Source organism: Lampetra fluviatilis, chromosome 42, assembly GCF_964198595.1.
Source record: "Lampetra fluviatilis chromosome 42, kcLamFluv1.1, whole genome shotgun sequence".
Classification (NCBI taxonomy): Eukaryota; Metazoa; Chordata; class Hyperoartia; order Petromyzontiformes; family Petromyzontidae; genus Lampetra; species Lampetra fluviatilis.
Genome location: NC_136316.1, coordinates 182,388 through 199,239, shown reverse-complemented (window position 1 = coordinate 199,239; position 16,852 = coordinate 182,388). Strand labels below are relative to the sequence as shown.

The 16,852-nt window shown below is 50.8% G+C and overlaps 2 protein-coding genes across 4 annotated transcripts in view; one reads left to right on the top strand and one right to left on the bottom strand.

The window, feature by feature from the left end:
* Positions 1-4,208, bottom strand: part of FARS2 (phenylalanyl-tRNA synthetase 2, mitochondrial) — a 22,843-nt gene extending 18,635 nt beyond the window's left edge. Inside the window, exons 1-2 of one of the 3 annotated variants that reach the window (XM_078875907.1) lie at positions 4,163-4,208; positions 1,753-2,603 (exon numbers count right to left, since the gene is read on the bottom strand). In XM_078875907.1, the coding sequence (XP_078732033.1) occupies positions 1,753-2,053 (301 nt within the window). In that variant the 5' untranslated portion in view covers positions 2,054-2,603; positions 4,163-4,208. The other 2 variants (XM_078875908.1, XM_078875906.1) reach the window with 2 other exon arrangements.
* Positions 4,190-16,852, top strand: part of LYRM4 (LYR motif containing 4) — a 27,691-nt gene continuing 15,028 nt past the window's right edge. Inside the window, exons 1-2 of the mRNA XM_078875913.1 lie at positions 4,190-4,561; positions 9,861-9,981. Coding sequence (XP_078732039.1) covers positions 4,476-4,561; positions 9,861-9,981 — 207 coding nt within the window. The 5' untranslated portion in view covers positions 4,190-4,475. The remainder of the gene's footprint in view (positions 4,562-9,860; positions 9,982-16,852) is intronic.

The window sequence follows — 16,852 nt, the reverse complement described above, 5'->3', positions numbered from 1 at the left end:
TCGCATCATCGCTCAACCCGGGGCCGGCAGGAAAGACGCTGTCAGTTCCCTCTCCTCAAGATCCCACCCACCCACCCACCCCGCCACCCCCCGAATCATGTGTAAGTTTGAGCAGACTGTGCTGGGGCGTGCCTCGTGTAGTAATTGCCACTAATTGAGAGATGCAGCCAGCCAGGGTCTTCCCTCAGGTCAGCTCAGCCTGAAAGAGACACATGGCGTGCCAGATGCCGGCAGAGGCGCGCGTGCGTCACTTTCTCGCGCCGATGTTTTCATTCCGACGCGAGTTTGAGCGAGATTTTAATAAGCGCCGTTTTGAGAATGCGGCACTGGGGCCCAGGTATGGTTGTGGGCCCTAGTTTGCATGCTGCACACAAACGCACGTGCCCGTATGAAGATAAAGATCCCCCCCCAATAGCCGTACAGACTGTTGGGGCAAGTGCTGTTAGAGAGCACTTACAGCAGGCTCGGCGCACGAGGGGCTGGTGTGGCCTGTCCGATGCCTGGCTGCCTTTGTCTCCCCCAGCGCTGATTGTTTGCACATGGCACCAGGAACTAATTTAAGGATGAGTCGACCTAGGGGAGGCCCATAACTAGTAGTTGGTTTCATTATGCATTGCGCTAACCATTGCCCCACTCAAATTGCTGGGTTGGTAGAAAAATGTACTAACCAGGACGTCTCCACTCCCAACATACTCCGATGCGCACAAACACATGTGTACTGATGCACAGATGCACTCACGCACAAACATTCACACCCATGACAAATTTAAGCACGCGTGCTCGTACGTGCGCGCTCGTGTGAATCAAACTCTCCGTGCCAGGTGCTCGTTCCAGGCCGAGCCAACCTAGGGGAGGCATTGGACGAGACAATGGCCTTAATAAATATTTTACTGCCACGCGGGGAGTCAAACCTGGAAGGAGCGAGAGTTTCTGGAGCCCACGAGGAAGGGGGAGGAGGAGGAATAGCTGCTTAATTATTCCCGAGCAGCGTACCTCGGCAGCGCATCCGAAACGCAATCGGAGCCGAGACAACACCGGTGAATATTTAATGGCGACGTGGGCGGCAGAATGAAGGTGTGCCGGTTCACCCGTCGCGGCTCAACGCATAAATTGTGCGCCGAGGCCGGCGCAATTCCGTGAGCGCGGTGAAATTATCCGCGGCGATAATAATTTTCCTTTCGCCAGAAATAAGGAAAGGGATTTTGTTGTTGTTGTTGCTGCTGCCAATTGTGTTGTTTTGGGCAAGGTTGTGTTTTGAATGCGTGGCAGAAAAAACGGCGAGGTCGGAGAAAAACTGCACGTGAAAATGTTTTGTTACCGCTGCTCCAGCGAGCGTTGGGTGGTGCTAATAAGAGTGCTCGAGAATGGGAAGAGAGTGCTGGGCAGGAGCTCTTGAGTGCTGGGTACTGAATGCCGAGCACTGAATTCAGCATACTGAATGCTGTGCACTGAATGCAGAGTAGTTGCGTGAATTACAATCTGGGTACTATGGAATGCTAGGGACTACGCCCAGACGTCTACATTTTTTGGCTAGAAGGAATTTAATTTGTGGGAGGTAGGTATTGAATACTGGATTCTGGGTGGTAGCTATTGATTTTTGGTTGGTAAGAATTGAATGCTGTCATGCTGGTCAGTGAATATTTAATTCTGAGCGCTTGGTGCCATTTGTGCTGGGTGCTGGTTAATTAATACCGGGTGCTGAGTGCTAAGTGCTCTCTGACGGCGAGTGAACACCCCCCGATCGCCGCGCACCTTTGATGCGCTCCTTGACGAGCCACAGCGGGTGGTGCTCCTGGTTGTGCAGCTGCCGCCCGACAAGCCCCAGGATGTGCGGCGTCACGTTGGTCACATCGTCCGTCTCGTACGAGCGGCCCAGCACTGCGACGGAGCCACCCCGGGGCCCGTCCCGCTCCGAGCAACGCGCTCGCGCCGGCCACGGCGCCGTCACGGCGCCCCCCGCTCCCCCGGCTCTCCGCTGCCGCCAGGCCCCCCACCGCGAGCAAGTGTTCCACCGCCACGCGCCAGGGAAGCTTACCCGCCCGCCTACGCTCATCTCTTGATTTTAGTTCTTTGATCGCAGGCGTTAAGTGCGGGCCCGGGTTCTGTGGAGAGCGATGCGCCGTGGGTAGGGCGGTGAGGAATCGTGGCAGCGAATGAGGTTTGAGAAACAGCCTGAATTGTAATTCCGCTCGCGTAAATAATTACTAATTGCCCCGATTGTTTTTTTCGAAGCACCTTCCTGCACACTGCTCCTAGCCTTTACAAAGGATTCGTGTGACGAGCGATGCCAGTGACTATTTCTTTTTTAATCCGAGGAACAATCTTGAGGAAGTGGTCTGCGGGTGTAAAATAAGTGTGTGGCCGATTTAGATCCGAAAAAAAAATAAGCCGTTAACAATTCAAACGTACCTATTGGCAGCGTTGACAATCATTGGTCACTACAGCACATATTTTATACATACGCCTTAGTTAACTTAGTTGAGCGGCAATGAGCTGTAAATGTTTTAGAGCTGATCAATGCCAATTAACGGAGTCCTAACGGGGGCAGTGCTGGGGCAGCTGCTGCCCTGAAAAGGAGATGGCGAAAGCGTCACGAGCATCACCTGGAACAGGACAAACGTGAAAATCCCGGCGTTAATGCGAGCCACCAAATAACGACGCACAAGGCACCGAGGATACTAATTTACGAAAATGTTCCATGGTTTAATGAAGTCGTCTTTAAAGGAATAAAGTTTGAATTTGTTGATTAAATACACACAACAGCGGATCCCCATCACGGTTGCGATTTACTCGAATTTTCTGAAGAGACGGTGGGGGATTTTCACAATTATTTTGTGCAGTCTCCGACTTACAAACGCCCGACTTAAGGGCAGTCCGACTTACGAACGGAAGGCCTTCCTACGTCGAGGACTATCCATATACACATTTGACCACCGTCCCATAATCCCTTCATTCGTCGTGTCCAACCCACACCCAACGAGAGACATCAGCACTTTGCAGAATTCCGTAAAGTCTGCTGCTGCTGTTTTGTGAATCAAGTTGTTGGGGTTTCTTTTTGTACACACAATTTCTGAGCCCAGTAGGCCAAAAGGACCCAAACCATCAAACGTCCAACAACACACAGCCCCTTCAAGGTTGTAATGGATATGAAAGAACACGTTTCTTGCGTTGAGCAAGGCTATAAGAGCTTGGGGAAAGTCACCATGGCGAGGAATTTCAAAGGCGCTCAGTGCGTGGGAAGAAAAACGTTTTGACATGTCGTGTGGTGCTGGTGGAACACTGCATGAGACGAAACAGTCCACCGATATGCCTAGTGCTCAACATGAGATGAGGAAAGCTTGGAATCTAGTATGAGGAATCAATGGGCGAAGTTCACGGGAAATATAAATTGTTATTTTGTTTGACCAGGTAAGGCCCACTGAGCTATACGGCTCTTTTTCAGAAGCGACCTGCTCACAAATGATGGCTCAACAAAGCGGCAGACAGATACTCTGGGCGCATGTTGATTCTAAATGCGGAGGGAGAGACCGGAAGACACGGAGACAAATCCATGCGACCACGGGGAGAACGTGCAGACTCCAAACATCGTCGTCGTCGTGATCGAACTCCCGACCTCCTTGAGTCCTTGTTGAGTATCAGGCGAGCTAGTTACCATCTCGCCACTGCGTCACCCAACTCTATTGGTCGCGACAGGATGATGAGTGGCGAGTGATGAGGATGATGAGTGGCGAGTGATGAGGATGATGAGTGGCGAGTGACGAGACGCGCGCCTCTCCTTCGTGGATGTCAACTGAAAGAGAAGCGCCAGTGTTGCGATTGTGGCCATGCGACGCGAACTGGGGACCGCGCAGTTAAAACCCCCCGGAGTCTGCGCTCCTGCAGCGGAGGAGGAAGAGCGCAGCGACGACACGGACTGGACTCTCTCCCGAAGCCCTCTCGCTCGCTCGCTCTTGGCGATCAGACCTCGAGCATACTGCCGCTGCCATGTACGCAACGACAGAACAGAGCCAAGGGAGGTACACGCGACTGTTTAGGACATAGGTTAAAGCTGGATAATTAACGACAGCTCATCCAGCAGTGGACTGAGCAAGTGCCGCTGTACTTTGTTACACAACAACGACGACAACGACAGCAGCTGCGGCGGCGGCCTTCGCGTCCCCACCTGAGCCACGCGTGTCGCCCCCCCCCCCACTGCTGCTGCTGGTGACGTCCCGCGCCGGGCTGCCCGTGGACGCGCGCCCAACATTAATGTAGCGATCGCGAATCTCCGATCACACTGAAGGCGACCACCCCCAGACCCGCGTTTACGGCCGATTGATCGGCGCGCTAAAAATAAAAAACGCCGTTGCGCTCGCAAGTATGGATCGCAGCGTATAAACCCCACCGCCGCATCGCGGCGTCCCCTTTAAATCGGGCAATCGCCGCGGCCGCCTCAGCCCTGCGTCCTCGCAGCTGAAGGACCCCGCCAAGGTGTCATGGCAGCGCCCAGCAGGACGCGCGTGCTGGCGCTGTACAAGGCTCTGCTGCGGGAGAGCGGCCGCTTCGCGAGCTACAGCTACAGGTGCGGGGGGGCTCGGGGTCGGGTCGGGTGCGCGGGGTGGTGGAACAGCGCCGGGATTCGCGCTCTTGGCACCCCGGGCGCTTTGATGTTCGCGATGAGGCCTATGCTGTCGATAGGGCGCCGAGTGGGACGTGTGCGTCTCTACCCTTGACGAGGGTCGCGCTTGTATCGGCTGCTCACTCCCGTGTGGCGGATGTTGCTGTTGACGTGTGTTGGGTGCAAGGGTAGAGTCGGTGTTTGCGGTTGGTGCCGATTGTGTTGTAAGGTCGTGGTGGAGCGTAGTGGTTGGCGCACTGCACAACGCACCCGCGACCCGCATCGGTGGCGTTATAAGTCGACAACGGCACAAGATGCATAGCGCCATTCACGCACAAAGACCTCAAAGCGGAGCCAACGATCCCCCTCCTGCCCTCCCCGCTGTTACTATTAATAAAGTACGCAATATCAATGATGCCGGCATCATTATTACCATTATCTTCACCTCACCCGGGTCTTTCAACAGATTTACACTTCATATTACGTAACATGTGCTTCTATGATTATTTATCCACTGACATACGAATGCCCTTTCCAATGGCGTCTCGGGGTTCTTAACAGGAACGGATTGATGGAGCCATACGTCTTTTTTGACTTCATGTATTATTTCTCCCTGGTCGATGAACAACTCCCAATTTGTTGTGGCTTTGTGGCCCGAGCCATTTTTGAGATGTCATTGTCTCATTCCTTGTGCCCTTGACTCGTCATTTATCAGGTGTGTCAGATCGTGTCGGAATTATTAGCAGTCTTTTCACATTCATTGCTGTTTAAATGTATCGTTAGCGCTATTAATATCACGCATCTAGCCCAAAAAACAACAGGTACCGCTTTATTGAAAGTCAAGTGTGGGTATTATCGTAACATTGCCCTTGATTTATCCAGGAACCCTCACGGAGTCCCCCAGACGCGTGAGGGACCTGCATTGGGATGGTTGAAAATGTATTTTACCATCGTGAGCGTTTGGGCTGGTAAGAAACTGGAGTACCTGGAGAAAACCTGCCACACGCACTCTCTCACACAGGGTTAGCCCTTCAACTTCCGCAAATAGCTGCAGGAATAATTTGGTGTGCTGTCATTTCCCGGCCACGTTGCAGCACGAGGCTGCAACGCCTGGTATTCTCATTCTGTTTCCCCATCCCAACATTGAGCAGACCCAACTCTGCTTACCTTTCGAGATCTATAATAATGACCTTTCTGGTTGTACGGGTCACACAACCATTACATATATCATACACGAATCGAAAAAATGTATTCTCACGTGCTTTTTGTGTGTATGACACTATCCTTGCATTTAAGTCATCCACGTAGATATATAAACAGCAAGAGGCATTTGTGATGGGTGGTATGCGTGTGAAGGAGGGCAGGTTACTGAGACGGATATTGGGAGTGGCACCCAGACCAAGGTCGTGGTGATGAGACTAAGCATGCTCTTCGACGGACGTGTCGACTGTTACAAGGGGAAGACCTAAAGTATCAGCGTATAGGGCTGATGAGACTAGGAGCGGATATTAGAAATCATGTGCAGCAGTTGAGAGATCTATAGGAAGGAAGTGTAGCAGGATGTGGTGGCATCAAATCTTAGCCTTGATCCCCTCTCGTCTTTTTCATTGCTATCAGTTGGAGCTGTGCTTGGGGCGCCGCAGTGGTGAAATGTCAACTACCTCGCCTGGTATACAGGAGGTCGTGGGTTCGACCCCGACCCTGACGGCTGTATATTTGGAATTGCATGTTTCTCTCCTCGTGGTTGCGTGGATTTTTCTCTGGAACCTCCTGTATTTTCCTCTACATTTAGAAATATTCGTTTAGTTTATTTGGCTGCTATAAATGACGACATAAGCCAATTCGTTGAGCTATGATTTGTAGCCAAGTCGCTTCTTTACTTGGTAAAATCTTGATTTGAAGCTTTCGTGACTGCAGAAATCCATACTCTTTGGTTCTTTCGGTAAAGTCACGTAGGTATAAAATAAAATTAATCACGACGTTTCAGACGCAACTCAAGCGTCCGTAAGCAGGTGGGAAAGCATGGTCTGCTGCTGAGGCAGACTGTTTTAAAAGGTTTGAAATGGGTGTAGCCCAAGGGTCATAAAGAAGTGGTCGGGGCTCGTGATGTTAATGTGAGAAATGTGCATGTAACTGGAGAAAAGAAGGAAGACGGCCTCCTAGACGAGGGCACGGAAGTGACTATGTTAATGTGAGGGATTGGCATGACGTTAATGTTGCTAATCTCTCACATTAACATAGCTACTTCCGTGCCCTCTAATTTCTCACATTAACATCATGATAATCTCTCACATTAACATAGCTACTTCCGTGCCCTCTAATTTCTCACATTAACATCGTGCTAATCTCTCACATTAACATAGCCACTTTCGTGCCCCCGTCGAGGAGGCCGCTTTCCTATCTTACAGTTACATGCTAATTTTCACATTAACATCACTAGCCCCGACCACTTCTTTATTACCCTTGAGCTACACCCATTTCAAACCTTTTAAAACAGTCTGCCTCAGCAGCAGACCATGCTTTCCCACCTGGTGATGGACGCTTGTGTTGTGCCCGAAACGTCATGATTTATTTTATTTTATACCTACGTGACTTTACCGAAAGAACCAAAGATTATGGTTGCCTGGTAAAATAAAAATAGTTTGGATCACCAGACTCATAATCAGAAGGCACTGCAAGGAAACCCTAGTCGGAGGTCAGCTTGGCGAATCGACCTCCGGGGGTCTATAAAATTGGAATTACTTTGTGAGACGTGCGACCGAGGGGAAGACTGAAAGCCAGATGGCAGAAGACTATAACAGCAGCCCTTTGCAGTCTTATCAACTATAATTGATATGGGATCTGGCAGAAGGAAGGAAGCAATGGTGAGGCATAGTGGCATCCACGGCATTATCCGTGATGACTTCTTGGATTGGATGACTCTCAAACCACTGGTAGTGGAGGGCAATATTGCATACAAATTTACTTTTACACTAAAACCTCAATTCGTTTTAATAACCACGGTCCAAACTCGGAACACTGAGCCTACAGCAGTGGGCAGCGGCTTGTGCCGAGAACCTCGCTCAAGGCAACGAGGGGAGCAGCCAGACTTGACCTCTGCGTTGAGCCCCGAGTGCCCCGCGTGTGTTGCTAACGATTTAGGAAGCGTTAATCTTACGATGCTTGACATCGCTCAGTGTGGTGGGATTTGCCTGTTGGGAAATCTAAGCGATCCCGCAATTTTTACTGCCATCGCGCAGCGAGTGCCAATACTCAGGGGAGCCCTCGGCAGTCAAAATTGCATGCAGCCCTGAGAAATTGAATCCTTAGCTGTAAAATTATCGCTCATCTATTTCGAAAGGGAGAGAAAAATTTGATGTGAAATACGTGAAAAAATGTAATATGAGCAGCACAGAAGGCCCGGGAAATATAATTTGCATTTTTTTTTCCTTTTCCCCAGCTCTGTTGTTGTTCTTGAGTAATTTCTAAACGATTTTGTGTCCAGCTCAGAGAGTCTCTAAGATTTGGGGTGAAAATTGCTGCAGTTTCAGAGAGCGAAATGAAAGAAAAAAGCCATGTTTAGCCAGTCCCACAAGTGAGCCTCCTCCCAGCCCTGAAATTGTTTCCTCGCACGACTGCTGGCAAACGGTTGATTGACCCCACACATTTCTGCTCCCTCTTATTTCATATTTGGTAATCTTCCATAGTGGTGCGGAACTTACACTTTCGCCCCATGCTCACTTGAGCGGGGAGATGCTAACTTTGTGGTTTAAAGTGGTCAGGCTTGACACTGATGCAGCATGGGATTGAGATATGGAGAGTTGTGCTACGCTCACGGGACGAGATCGGGGCGCAGATCATAACGGCCTGTCTGTTAGCCCGAGCCCGAGATGGGCAGTGCACCGCGTCGGTGCTTATTTGTTTTCCCCTAATTCGTTTTCACTGCCGCTTTCGCCCAAAGTTTTTCCTCGGTGAAATCACTCTTCGAACTTTTGACAGGGCCCCACACTGTGCGTTCGAAATTGAAACGTGAGAAGCTTTACACTGTGGCTTGCACTCGTCTAGCAGATGCGGTGGCCTGGCGCAGGATTTGATCTCTGCAATTTACATTGACCTGCTGCTGCTGTTGCTACCGCCAAACTTTTGACTGGATGTTGTGGCCGAATCATAACACTTTGTTGTAATACAATTAAGCTATATCGATTGATGTAAAAAGACAGTCAGCATTGTCATCATCTCAGCTGTATGCTCGTGTTGAGCCAGTACCACTTAGACCCTAAGTTTAAATCTTGGGTTTACCCACACTGGAGTAAGCCAGCATCTTTAGTGTAGCCAGAGGGCTCTGTTCACAATTGAAAAGTGGCAGGGATGGAGTAATTCCATCATCATAATGCCCAATGGGCCGCTAAAACTAGCACCGTTTTGTGGATGTATGTAAGAGTGGATGGCCGAATAATATCCTGGTCCCCGCTATGGGCATGTGTAATTGCTGTTGGTGGTTCAGCATGTGTTTCATGGCAAGTAAGTTTTTCCTCGGTGACTGACTATATACACGGATCATAACATTTCTCCTTTAGGCACATGGATGTTGCTCTCATTTCTCCTCGGTAACTGCCCTCAGTAATTGCCCTTGGTAACTGTGAACTTTGTTGAACATGACTTTTGTGTTTTTTTTTCTCATCTATATCCTGAGTCCCACTTGAATCGTTCAGTTATTCTGTCATTTCCTGGCGAAAGCGTTTCCCCTCTTTCCAGACTCCCCCTCTCATATTCATCTGTTGGTACTTTCGGAAAGCAATCTCAGCGTAAGCGTTACAATTGTACAGATGGTTTGTAACATTTTATTTAGGTCTCGGGTTTGTGAGATTTTTTTTGATGCCCGCATCCATTAAGGCTCTGGAATAGTGTTTTGTTATCCATGAAAAAAAACCCAACACATTCCTCAATTGGCCAATAACACTGTGTTAAGAGGAAAAGGAAATAGTAGGCAACGTCTGGGAAGTGGCCCTTTTAATGTCTATGCTATGAAGGAGAAGGACCATCGCCTGATGTGTCGCTCACTGCCCCCCGACAGCGAAAGCTTTGGAGGACCCTCCTGAAAAGGAGTCCGGAGACTCTTTCTTGGGTAACCAAGTGGAGTAATAACAACAACCTTCTGCAGAACGTGATAATGAATTAACGAATCCTAACATCCCCCAGATTCCTACTGTTCTGATGAACCTCCTGGAGCGGAGATGGTGAGTGATCGAGATGGAGATGTGTGTGTGTGTGCGCGTGTGTGCAGGGAGTACGCCCTGCGCAGGGTGAAGGATGCCTTCCGGGAGAACCGTGCCTTGCAGGAACCTGAGAAGGTGGCGAGTCTGATGGCACGAGCCCAGGAGAGCCTCGACGTCATTCGCCGGCAGGTGAGGCCCCCAGCCCAGGTGGCACAGGCGGCGTGGGGCCTGGGTGGGCGACACCAACTGGTCGAATTGACGCTGTCGAGGGAGTGGGCGGGTGGGCGACCAGGCGGGCGGCCGAGTGAGCGGGTGAGTGGGAGGGTGAGCGGGTGAGCGGGTGAGTGGGAGGGTGAGCGGGTGAGCGGGTGAGTGGGAGGGTGAGCGGGTGAGTGGGAGGGTGAGCGGGTGAGAGGGAGGGTGAGCGGGTGAGTGGGAGGGTGAGCGGGTGTAGCGGGAGGACGAGCGGGCGAGTGGGAGGGTAAGCGGCCGAGTGAGTCGGCACCAACATTACGGGACATATTGGCGAACTCCGAGTGGCCGTGGCCTGCTCTGGTTTGCTGATGGGGAGGTCTCCATGTGGGACCAGGTTTGGAACCCTCTGTTTTCTGAGATTTAGACCGTACGTTTGAGATTAGCAGATGACCAGCGTCTGTTTTCATCTCCGAATGAGACCGTTAAATGAGGTTTTTGTTCAGCAGCCTAATGGCCTTTGGTAGGTTGAATCACTTTTATCTCGTCAGCAATTTACTTAAGCAGGCAGACACTGAATAGGGTTCAACTTTCTGAGTGTGGCCGGTTACACAAATGCTGCTGCTGCGTTGACTACTGTTATTGGCAAGAGCACTCCACGAGCACCGTGGGGTCCGTTCACCGATGTTCATAAACATAGTACGAAACTCATTATGCACTTTTGTGGTGGATTGTGGGGAATAACAGGCGCTATTGCTGATGCGACTCGGAAGGTTGAAATCACATCTTAGGGTTGCCTGAGATCCATTGACTGACGGTTTCGATGTTCGTTTATTTTCATGCGCTGAGACAAGCTCGTCCGTGTTATCAATTCTGTTAAATCAGATGTCGAAGTCTGCTAGCCACGAGAGGGCTTCGGGAGAGCTCGTTTAGTTTTGCTCTTTGTCTGTTGAAGGAGCGCAGACTAAAGTGGTTTATTGTACGGTTCATGTCGTGTTACCCACAATCCACCACCATGAAGGCACGTAATGAGTTACGCGAGATGAAGCCGCCTTGACGTCGGTTGTCTCCGAGTGCTGGAAGCTCTCCGGACCTCATGCCCGGCTCTTGCGTTGACAGAAAGGTAGTTTCTGGCAGTGTTTGGCAATAAAATAGCGGCGTTATCACTGTTTTGTACAAAGGTTGGCCATGCACTGGTCTCGGTGGGAGCGTGTTGGTGGAAGAAAGGCGTCCAGACGAGGCATGTGCGATTCACGCGTTGATGGACGAGCGCGTGAACCCTCTGTGGAGCGCTCCGCTTTAGAGTAACTAACCCACGGACGAGCGGCGCAAACGTCAAGTGGACTTATGTACGCCGGGCGGATTGTGACTGCGTCTCGCACTCTGGGATGGATCCTCCAGCGTGGTTTTTGATCAGCGAGCCGTGGGGTTGCCGGGGGGGGTGGAGGGAGTGGGGGCGCTTGGTGGGACACGTGTGCCGGCTGAACCGTTTATGCCTCCCGGGGAGGTGGAGCCGGCGGATCGTGTACAGTACGTTCCAAAACGAGTCATTGGTTCACTTTAAGGGGTGCCACGGTGGCGAGATGTTAACTACCTCGCCTGGTATACAGGAGGTCGTGGGTTTGATCCCGACCCTGATGCCTGCTGTATATTTGGAGTTTGCATGTTCTTCCTGTGGTCGCGTGGATTTTTCTTTGGGTCCTCCGGCTTTTCCCTCCACATTTAGAATCAACACACATTTACAGTATATGGCTGCTATCAATTTCCACGTGATAAGCCAACTTCGTTGAGATATCATTTGTGGCTATATAGGCCAGTGGGCTTTGCCTGGTAAAAAAAAAATGTAATAGTTAATCCTTCATCCTTGCATTGGCCGTCTGCTGAAAGTTATTACTATTGTAGTGCAGTAGAACCACGCCGAGATGAGGAATTCTATAAGGGCTATTGCCGTTTATTAAAACACTGTCACACTCGACATCCTACGCTCACACCAGTGCAGGTCTACTCTCTCACGGTCGCTGGATACTATTTGGGTCCTAACCTCGGCTACCCTATGGGCTCTCTCACTCGTCTGGCCGGAGCGAGGGTTCAGCCAACACCGCTCCGCGACGAGGAGGGAGAGACCCTCTGCAGCCGATTCTTACCCTGGCTCCCTACGACGACGCCTCCATTACGGGGCCGCCCTTAAGAACCCTTTGGGTGGCTCCTCCCCCCGGCTCGGCTCCGCCCATGTTCCCGGAGGTGCTCTCCAAAGCCCCTTCCGTAACCCGTGACGTTACGTCATTCTTGACTGTCAACCCGCTCGCCTCTCCTTCTGATCTCGCCCCCTCGTTGGTTACTCACAATACTCCTCTACACTTTCGTTTTGTAATTTTCGACTTGAGGAACCTTAAAACTTTTCAAGATCTTCGAATTGTATTAAATTTTCCCGAGGTGATAATCTCCCGGATGCCTCCGGTTGTGCAAGTGCCACTTCACACTCCTAGGCATGATGTTCCGAGAACACGCGAGCGGCCTCGTTATTACGAGCGGGAGAGAGCCCCCCGCTTCGCACGGCATATTCGCCGCGGCTCGCCCATTTCATTTTGAAGACGGATGTCCCGGATGAGGCGGTGCCGCAGGCGGCTTGCCATGCCCTCGTGCTGCCCCGAGGGACGCTGCCCCGGTGTGACGATCGGCACCGTGGGCTTGCGATCCGGAGGTCGCTGGATCGATCTCCCGGCGCGCGCGACAGTCGAAGCAAAACAATTGGCAAGTTTCTTAAATTCCACCCCCCACCTCCCGCTGGTCTCTATCCACACAGCAGCAATTATCAATGGGTATGGCCGGAGGTAGTCAATTGACAGGTAGAATGTGGTGGTGGGGTAAAGTGTGGGTACTCGCACCTCTTGCAAGATGTCTGGTGGCCAGCGTAGAAGAGTCGGCCAATATACCATCCAGTGGGGGGGTCCATCCGGTGGCAGCAGTGGCATGAGCAAGCACGTGCAGGGCTGCACGTTTTTATGTTATAACAATTAATGAACCCATGGAATTTAAGGTTGTTACTTTCCACCTCATACGAGCGTTACATTATCCGGCCTTCCACGAGCGCAATTTAACTTTCTCCGTGGGGTTTTTTCCCCATGCTAATGGGGGCAGAGCAAGGCGAGAAGGGCGTATTTTACGCCGTCACGCCCCATGGGGCCCGCTATCCCCCGCCCCCCGCACGCCCTGTGGTCCCCCCCCCCTCCCCGTGTTTTTACGAGCCTTGAATAATACATCTCCCCTGGGTTAATGCAGCTAAGGTTTCGCCCCCCACCTTCCACGGAGCTTGTCTGTCGAGTATCGCTGCTCGAGCCGGGCACTTGCCGCGTCACTGTCGGCACCGCGTCGCCACGTTTAATTTTTTTTATGACCTCTGGATTACACCGATCGGGACGGAGAGACAGCCCCCTGTGCCCTTCCAGTGCATTGTTGGTGTAAATAATGCATGAGGTTGGCTGCATTGGAAGAAGTATAAGATGCCGCACCAATTAAAAAAGCAATACGTATCGAAAGTTGGGGGGTGTGGGGGGGAGTTGAAAAAAATGGTGCAGGTTTCTTGAGTCCCGCCTCCCCCCCCCACCACCGCCTCTGTGCTGCACACAGCAATGTTGACGGGGTTCACCACAGCTGGACGAACGGCATGTCACGTGGTGGTGGTGGGGTAAAGTGTAAGTAATTCGCCTGGTATACATGACGTCATGGGTTCGATCCCGACCCTAACGCCTGCTGTATATTTGGGGTTTGCATGTTTTCCCCGTGGTCGTGTGGATTGTAAGCCGGGTCCTCCGGTTTTTCCTTCCACATTTAGAATCAACATGGATTAAGAGTATTTGGCTGCTATCTATCTCCACTACATAAGCCACTTCGTTGGTCCATCATTTGTGGCCAGGTCGCTTCTGAAAAAAGAGCTATATAGCTCAGTGGGCCTGTCCTGGTGAAATAAAAAGTTTCGTTTGAGTTTATCATTTATTTAGAGTAATTGGCTTGCTTTTCCTATACTAATGGACATTTGTGAAAAAGAGCTTCATAGCTCATCGGATATTTCCAGGATAGATAAAGATTTTGATTCTGAATTCCCTTCCACCATCTCTTTCCGCCAAAAGCCCTTGACAATAACAATCTCGCTCGTTTCAAGAAATGTAGCGCCGCTCCCATCTGTCGCGGCTCGACAGCGCCATTTGTTGCCATCCCGTTGACGCTTTTGGCCGTTTGGTGGTGCCCCGTGCTCAGCCGCCGTGTGAGATGGAGAGAACCACGAGCAGATGCGGCACAACCCAAACGCGCACGCACGTGCGGAGAGGGAGCCGCGGAGAAAACTGTCTGGAAGCTGCCGTTCGTTGTTAGACGCTGCCCTCTGCTGGCGCCTTCCGCTGCTGCTGCGCATGCGTTACCCTCGGGGCGGAGGTTGGCGCTCGCAGCAGCACTCGCCCTCGTCACGTGACGTCGATATTGATTCCATGTTGAGATTCCGTGGCAACAAATAACCTCCATCTCAACCTCTAAACTCAAGCACCGCCCCACCCCCCCCCCATGAGCAACCCCTGCACACATCTATCCATTGTATGAATTTGAATGGGGCTTGCATCACTTGCCATGGCCTCTAAATTAAATAGTAGAGTGCATAAACAGTGCCGGGAGGCCGATGAGCTGAATTGGCCGATTAGCTGAATAGAAAGTAAAAATGTATTTATTTGTAATTTATTTTTTTACACCTCGTTTGCAAAAACTACACATCATACACTTCCAGTTGCCTCGTTATTCATTGAAATTGGTGCAGCGGTCTGAGGAATTCCCCAGAAGTACATACATAGTGCATTTGCGTACAGATTGGCCACCGGATTATGTAAATGAATCCTCTAAATTCAGACTAAACCGAGTTAACGAGGAGCTTTTTTCTCACACTCCTCTGCCGAATTCTTTCTTGAGATAAATTACCGCGTATTCGTAACGCCATAACCAGCGGTTCTTTGTTAGAACAACCGGAATTGGTGGCTCAAATTAATAAATTATTTTAATTATTGTTATTAATCGTAATTCTAGTAATGCAACTGGCCAAACGTCCCTATGCAGGACCCTCCCTACGAGGTTGTACTGTGAGCTCTGGGGGCTCTCCGGCATGGGCACGGCGCGTCATCGTCGCACGCGGAGCTTCACGTACAGTCACTTCAATTTCAACGGGCGATGAGAGGAGCAATCGGAGGTACCGGGATCACCTCGTCACAAAAAAAATCCAAACGCAGAATTGCGTTCCTACAAACCGCCCTCGAATTCAATCGGTCAATCGGGATGCCAATCACTTTGTCACAGCCTAACCCTCCCGGCCACGGTCAGGTTTGGCATCACGCGCACCGCTGGGCCTGATGGAAGAGAGCCGCCGCTTTGAAGGCTCGCAAATAAAACCGCTTCGGAGCCTGGGCCCTCGCTGGCACCGGGGGGGGGGGGGGGGGGTGGGAAATCCTATGTTGGTGCACGTGGAGCGGAGATGGAGTACGCGGAGTGGAGATGGAGTGCGCGATGCAAAGCCGCCCGATTTAAGGTCGTGGAGCGGCGATATTTTTCTCGCGCGCACGGGAGAGTTGTGGGCAGCGAGGGGCGATGCTTTATTTATAGTAATGGTGAGCGCGTGCGCCCCCAGAATGCATTTGACTCTCTGACACCCGTGGGAGGGGAAGTGTGCTTGTGTCGTTACTGAGCAGTGGCACAGTGGTTGGCGCACAACGCTACAAACCCGTTGATCCTGGATTAGATTCCCGCTCACAACCAATATTCAGCGGTGAATATTGGAACTGATCCTGGGGCCACCCATTGCTCAACTCGGCCTCAAGTGAAGACCTGGTGCAGTGTGTATACATCAGCATTGGGGAGACAAAGGCAGTTTCACAACTTTTAGGCAAGCTCGCAATCATAATTTAAAAACCATCATAAGTATACACGCGTGGTCTCATAATGTAGGCAATTATCTGTAGCTTCAGACAATTCAACTTAATGTAGAACAAGTCGATGGTTTGACCCGCACTCTGACATCCGAACGTGGATGACTGACATCCGAGCGTGGATGGGAAAAGTCTATCCGAGTACGTCTGACGCAGTGGCATGTTCCCTCTCGTCAAGAATGGTGAACACATTTTTTCTCTAAATTACAGTCCTAATCTATTGTCATTCGATACTCAAGGAAAAAGCCACCCTAACTTTGTTAACGTTTCTGAAATCTTCTCAGCCAGAAGCCCCCACGACTGCATCGTCTGCTGCTCAGATATCCTCCCTCCTGGCGCTTCTATTCCGCGCCTCTCTTCGACTCAAATCCATTGCCCTTGTGTCTTGCTTCACCGCATCCTCCCCCCCCCCCCCCTTCCTCTACTCCCTCTACTCCTTCTGCCCTGCACAGATCGCATCTCCATAGCCCTTCTCATCTACGGGTCTCTGCGAGTCTGTGGATCTCTTTCCAAGCCTGATTCTTTGTACGAGTCTATGGCCTTTGTATTTGTGGTGGCGAGATGTTAACTTCCTCGTCTGGTATACAGGAGGTTGTGGGTTCGATCTCGACCCAGACGCCTGCTGTATATTTGAGTCTGAATCTTAATTTTAGAACTTTCGTGACTGCAGGAATTATTATTTGTTTCTTTCGGTTAAGTCACGTCTAAAGATAAAATAATAAATTAAATTAAATAATAGAATACGACGTTTCGATTGCAACACAAGCAATCATCATCAGGTATAATGAAATAGCGACATAAAATCTAACCAGAAAACTATAGACAGACATATTAGCAGACAGATATCACCAAGATACAAAGCGAGAGCAACACAGGTAACAGAGAGGGGTGATCGTCTCTGTGGGGTGGCC